The sequence below is a fragment of the Petaurus breviceps genome, unplaced genomic scaffold (genome assembly GCF_028583685.1).
Source record: "Petaurus breviceps papuanus isolate PSGF00001 unplaced genomic scaffold, PetGlider_PUasm1.0 171, whole genome shotgun sequence".
NCBI classification, from domain to species: Eukaryota; Metazoa; Chordata; class Mammalia; order Diprotodontia; family Petauridae; genus Petaurus; species Petaurus breviceps.
Genome location: NW_027185754.1, coordinates 19,645,934 through 19,651,933, shown reverse-complemented (window position 1 = coordinate 19,651,933; position 6,000 = coordinate 19,645,934). Strand labels below are relative to the sequence as shown.

General features: G+C 42.8%; 1 protein-coding gene across 1 annotated transcript in view; it reads left to right on the top strand.

The window, feature by feature from the left end:
* The first annotated feature begins 704 nt into the window (after positions 1–704).
* Positions 705–6,000, top strand: part of PEPD (peptidase D) — a 250,763-nt gene continuing 245,467 nt past the window's right edge. The window contains exon 1 of the mRNA XM_069082634.1: positions 705–840. Within this exon, the coding sequence (XP_068938735.1) occupies positions 824–840 (17 nt within the window). The 5' untranslated portion in view covers positions 705–823. The remainder of the gene's footprint in view (positions 841–6,000) is intronic.

Below are 6,000 nucleotides of genomic sequence, written 5' to 3'. Positions count from 1 at the left end.
AAGCCGTCCTCCGTCTGGTTCTTTTTCCCCTCCCCCCCCCCTGCCCCCCCCCCCCCCCCTCCCCCGCCTCCCAAAAAAGAGCTGGTTGTTAAACAAGTATCAGTATACCCCTGGCTAGGAGAAGTCATCTGAACTCTGGTCCCCGTTCTGGCTCTTGCTGCGGACGGTCAGTAGTCACTGGCCCCTCCCGAGGGGCTTCAGTGAGCTCTGTAAAGTGGAGCTGGGGAAAGATAGGGTTTGGGGCAGTTTGGTGGCCAAGGGTTTGAGGAGAGGGTGGCCGGATCCGTGAGGGGCACACGGACAATAGCAGGGTGATTGTCTAGAGACTTAAGAAAGTGATGGAGAAAACGTTAATAATGTAGATTTAAAAAGTGTGTCCCAAGCACATATATACTTTTCCCCCCAGAGGGACAGTTGCTAAATATTTATAAGCCTATGCCTGCTTGGGCGCAAGGTGTCTTGGATGGAGAGATCAGGTCGGACTGCAATTCCAAAGATCAGCCCCGCCCCCAAGCATTAGCCCCTCCCACAGCCCCAGCCTGTAGCTTTCCAGCCACAGCCACGGCCGCGGCCCCGCCCCAGGAGCAGCGGTCCCGTGCACCGTTTGTCCCTGAAGCACTACAACTCACACTTCAGGGAGAGTCCCTTAGTTTTAGACCCGCCCACATCCCCACCCTTCTCATCCCGGAGGCCAATCACATGAGACCCAGGAGGAATCCCGGCCCCTCCCTCCCCTCGCCCCTTCCACGCCTCGAAGAAAAGCCTCTGGTCAGCTGACCATCCCCTCAGAGCACGTGACGAGCGACTGCACTTCTGGGTTAACATGGCTGAGACTGGGGGGTAAGTGCGGAGTTCTCTGCCCTCTCTGCGTTGGCTTTTCGGGAATCCCCAGACATCCCCGGTCCTGGAGCCGCCTTAAGGCGCGGGGACACCCGGGACCAGCTGTCAGGGAGGATGTAGATTGCTTTCTGGGGATGTTGGGGAACCGTTGACAACTCCTGCTCCTTCACCACCACCACCCCCGCTCCTCCTTCGTTCTCCACTTCCGGGAATGGAGGGCATTGCGGGGCCTGAGGGGTGCATGTATATTAGAGAGAGAGAGAGAGAGAGAGAGAGAGTGTAGATATCCTCCTCCCCACCCCCCTCCATCCTTTCCCTTTCAAGCTAACGTTCTCATTCAGAACATCAGCTCTTAAAAGATCTCAGAGCATCGAGGCTTTCTTCCAGATCTTTTCCTCCTTTCTCAAACTTTTTATGGCTTCCTTCCCCCTCCCCCACTACCTCAGCTGAGAATCTTGCTTTATATTTTACAGAAAAAATTGAGGCCCTTCACTATGAGCTCACTATTTACCCCTCTTCCCCACTTCTTTCTACTCCTATTTTGTTCACCCTAGTCTCAAGTGATGAAGATGCTTTACTCCTTTTTAAGGCTATTCTCTCTACTTGTTCAAAAGACCTTATTCCCTCCCATCTCCTCCAGTAGATTGGTACTTATGTCATCGCCGCTTTACTTATTTTCAGTCTCCCTATCTAATGGCTTATTCCCTGCTGTCTACAAACATGCCCATATCTCCAGCATACTGAAAAAAAACCCCCAAAAACAAACAAACAAAAAACCTTGATCCTTCCACCCCCACCAACTCTGTCCTGTATCCCCACTGCACTTTTTTATCCAGTCTCCTTGAAAATGCCAGCTACCTCAAGTGCCTTCACTTTCTCTCCTCTCACTTTTTAGCCCTTTACAATCTGCTTCTGACCATTCCACTAAAACTACTCTCTTCAAAATTACTAATGATCTCTTAGTTGCCATATCCCAGTGAGCTTTTGCAGCCTTTGACACTGTTGATCACCCTCTCCTCCTTGATAACTTTCTTCTCTTTAAGTTTTTGGGAAACTGCTCTCTCATGTTTCTCCTCCTACTTATATCATGACTCCTCTCTCTTCATAGATCTTTCTCCAAATCACACCCTTTAAACATGGGTGTCCTTCAGGGACCTCTTTTCCTCTCCCTTTCTACTACATCACTTAGTAATCTCATCGGCTCCCATGGATTTAATTATCATCCTTATGATGATGATTTTCTTTCTTTTTTTTTTTTTAAAGCAAATGGATTAAGTAACTTTCTCAAGGTTACACGGCCAGGTGTTTCTGGGTGGGTGCTAAGTGTCTGAGCCTGGATTTGATCCCAGGTCATCCCGACTCTGGGGCTGGTGCTCTTACTGTGCTACCTGGCCGCCCCTATGCTGATGATTTTCAAATCCACCTACCCCACCTCAAACTCTCTGTTGATATCCAGTTTCACATCTTCAACTATCTTTCAGACATCTCAAATTGGATGCCCAGTAGACATCCTAAACTCAGTACATCCAAAACCAAACTAATTATCTTCCCCCTAAACCCTTTCCTCTCCTACCTTCTCTTATTACTGTGTCATCCTTCAGGCCTGAAACCTAGGAGTTATCCTGGACTTTTCACTGTCTCACCTCTCATATACAATCTGTTGCCAAAGCCTGTTGATTCCTCCTTTGCAACATTTTTCAAATACATCCTCTTCTCTCTTCTGACATCGCCCTCACTGTGATGTAGGCCCTTATCACTTCATGCCTGGATTAATTATTGCAGTAACTGCATGGTAGGTCTGCCTACCTCAAGTGTCTCCTTACTCCAAACCATTCTCTATTCAGCACTACAGTGATTTTCCTGAAGCACAGGTTCTATTGTGTCATCACCTCCTCCCCATCTCAGTAAACTCCAGTGGCTCCCCGTTGTCTCCTTGCTCAGTTTGGCATTCAAAGTCCTTCATAATTTAGCTCCTCCTACTTTTCCAGGTTTTTTACTCTTTACCAGCTGACATACACTCTTCAGTTCAGTGCCACTGACCTTGTGTCTGTTCCATGAACAAGACACTTTCTATTTTTAAATGTTTTCCCCAGGAGAGTGAGCTCATTGAGGGCAAAGACTTTTCATTTTTGTCTTTATTCCAAGTGCCTAGAACAGTGCCTGGCACATGTTCAGTGCTTATTCACAGCACTCAATGCTTATTAATTGATTCAGTTGTCTAAAATGGGGTTCGAACTCAGGCCTTCCTGACTCCAAGTTCAGCACTCAATATAAAATACTGACTTTTCTCCTGACTTAGTTTCAGCTCTTTTTTTCTGTTGGTTGCACACAAAAAAATTAAGTCTGTTACGGTTAGACTGAGATGGGGTTGTGATCAATGATACCCTGTCCCCACTCCCCCACCTCTCATTGCACAAGCTGAATTTTTTGCCATCTTGAGTTCTGATTGTTAAGTCTTGATAACTGATTATGATGGTAGAAGACAAAGTAGCTTGTGACTCAAAGAACCAGGAAGAGGAAGACTCTTGGAAGAATACTTTTTTGATTTTTGAAGAATTGGAAAGTAATAGACTTTTGGTGTGGCTTGTGGAATAAATTTGTCCCAAAGACAAAAGGGCATAGATTTTTGGAAAAAGTCAATATCAATCATTAAGCATTTATTTAGTACTTACTATGTGCCAGGTGCCATGATGGGGTTACAAAAAAGGCAAAAGATATTCCTTGCCCCCAATAAGCTTACAATATAATGGGAGAGATAACATGCAAATATATACAAAGCAAGTTGTATACAAGATAAATAGGAAATAGTTAACAGAGAGTTAAGATAATGAAATTGAGGTTGGGCTGTTTAGAAAGTGGGATTTTGGTTGTGCCTTAAAGGAAGCCTGCTGGTTGCCTTACTCTATCTATCCCTAATCTGTTCTGAACATCCTAGTTCTAAAACTTAAAGTATGTTATTCTTCAACTCAGCTTCTTACTGTCTGCGGGATAAAGTTCATACTCATCAACCTGGCATTCAAGACCTCTATAATTTGCACTTTGCCTTTCCCTTCCCCCTACACTTAACCTTCGTTTTCACCCTCACTTATTATCTCTCCCTTCTACACAGTAGATGTTCTAGGCAATCGTGAACTATGCTTCATTCCTGTACAGGCTTTGCATTTTCTTCCCTCTCTTACCTTAGACAATTTTATTTACTTTGCCTAGAATGCCTTCCTCCTGGCTACGTGCACATAAACACATGCTTAGGCAACTCAAGTTTCATTGCCCAGCTAAAGTGCCATCTCTTCCATGAAGTCTTTGAATCACTCCCTTCATCTGAATTATAGAAAAGACTTACCACATTCTACCATGTTCTGATAGTTACTTGTGTCCTTGTCATCATGTCTAATAAATTATAAGTTCCCTGAGAAGCAGGGAACTTATCTTTCTTATTACCCTGAGTCTCTAGCCCCTTAGCACAAAACCTTGTACCTAGTAGATGCTTAATAAATATTTGTTGAATGATAAATGCAGAATGATTTTAAATTCAACTAATATGAGCATTCCAAAATCCCCTGAACGTTCCGGTTAGAGGCTTTGCTGTAAATGACAAGATAGGAGAATTCTTTTTGTGAAATCCTATGAAATAGGATTAGGTTAAAAACTGAATGAATTGTCATCAGGGTCTGTGTAGCTACCAAAAGCCATTTTTGCTGTGTTAAGAAATAACTAGGTTACAGTGAGACTGTAGTCATTAGTTACTCTGGCTGTGTCTCTGACTTTCTCATACTCAGTTCTAGGTACTACTTTATATTGCACCAGTTTTCTCCTTTTTTTCTACATGAAACTCTTAAAGGAACCTTCATCCTTTTGCCTAGGCTGAGGCTGTCCTGCTGATTTCTGGTGGGGTGAGAGTGCCCAGAAGGTAGACTTTCTTTAAAAAAGTGATTTGTACTGACTTCTTCCTCTTTCTATTCCCTAGGACTTAAGGGTTAGGGACAGCTTAGGAAAGACCCCTTGTGCCAAGTTCCTTCACTACTTATAACCTTTCACAGATTTGATTTCCTGTAGTTAAAAATGTATTTCTTTGGATCTTCTAGACTTTTCATCCTTTCAGAATAACTTTTTAAAAGGCATTTGGGAAGAGTGCAGGACTTAGGTTTTGGGAGAGGAGAGGGATTCAGAAAAGTGGGGGAATGCATGTGCTCTTACCAATAAAGCATTACAAAAATAAAGCTATAAATGTTTTGTTAGTTTGATTTTGCTGTGTTTGCAGCAGGAAATTGTCAGGTTTGTATTTTTTGGATGCTGAGGTCCTCAAGGAGTTTTGATTTCTATTGTGATAAATCACATATTGGCTTTCAACCAAACTGTCATTTCCGTGAAAGTCTTGTAATAATTAATAAGTGACAGAACGTTGCTCTTGAACTCGAGGTCATTTGGTTACTCCTCCTTCTCTTACCATCTTGGCACCAGATCAGCATAGTACAGTAGTAATGTAGTTGAGTGCAGCCCTGTGATCAATTTTGGAAGCAGAGAAAAGCAAAGAAATGCTCTTCAGGTAGAGAGAAATGTCTTCAATAAGTAGACTCAGAAGAGAACCACAGAGTTGAACTCGAAGCATAGATTTTTAAATAGTATTTCCCCCTCCCCCCCAATTACATGTCAAGATAATTTTTAGCATTCATTTTTGTAAGATTTTAAGTTCCAAATTTTTCCCCTTTCCTCCCCTATTCTGAAAATGGTAGGCAATTTGATGTAGGTTATACATATGCTATTATGTAAAACATATTTCCATATTAGTCACAGTTGTGAAAGAAGAAATAGATCAAAAGGGAAAAAAAACACAAAAAAGAATAAAGTGAAAAAAAAAAGTATGCTTCGATCTGCATTCAGAGTCCATCAGTTCTTTATCTGGATGTAGAGAGCATTTTCCTTCATGTCTTGGACCATGGTGTTGCTGAGAAGAGCTAGGGCATTCATAGTTGATCATTACTTGAAGAGTGGATTTTGGTTAATAGTGTTTTTTATGTAGACTTTGGGGTAGTGTCTGTATTTGGGTTACTGAATTAAAAATGTGAAGTCAGAAGTGTAAGTCTGACCATGCAGGCCCCATCCCTTTTAATAAATTCCAGTGTTCTCTACTGTCTGAAGGATCAAATAGAAAATCCTCTGTTT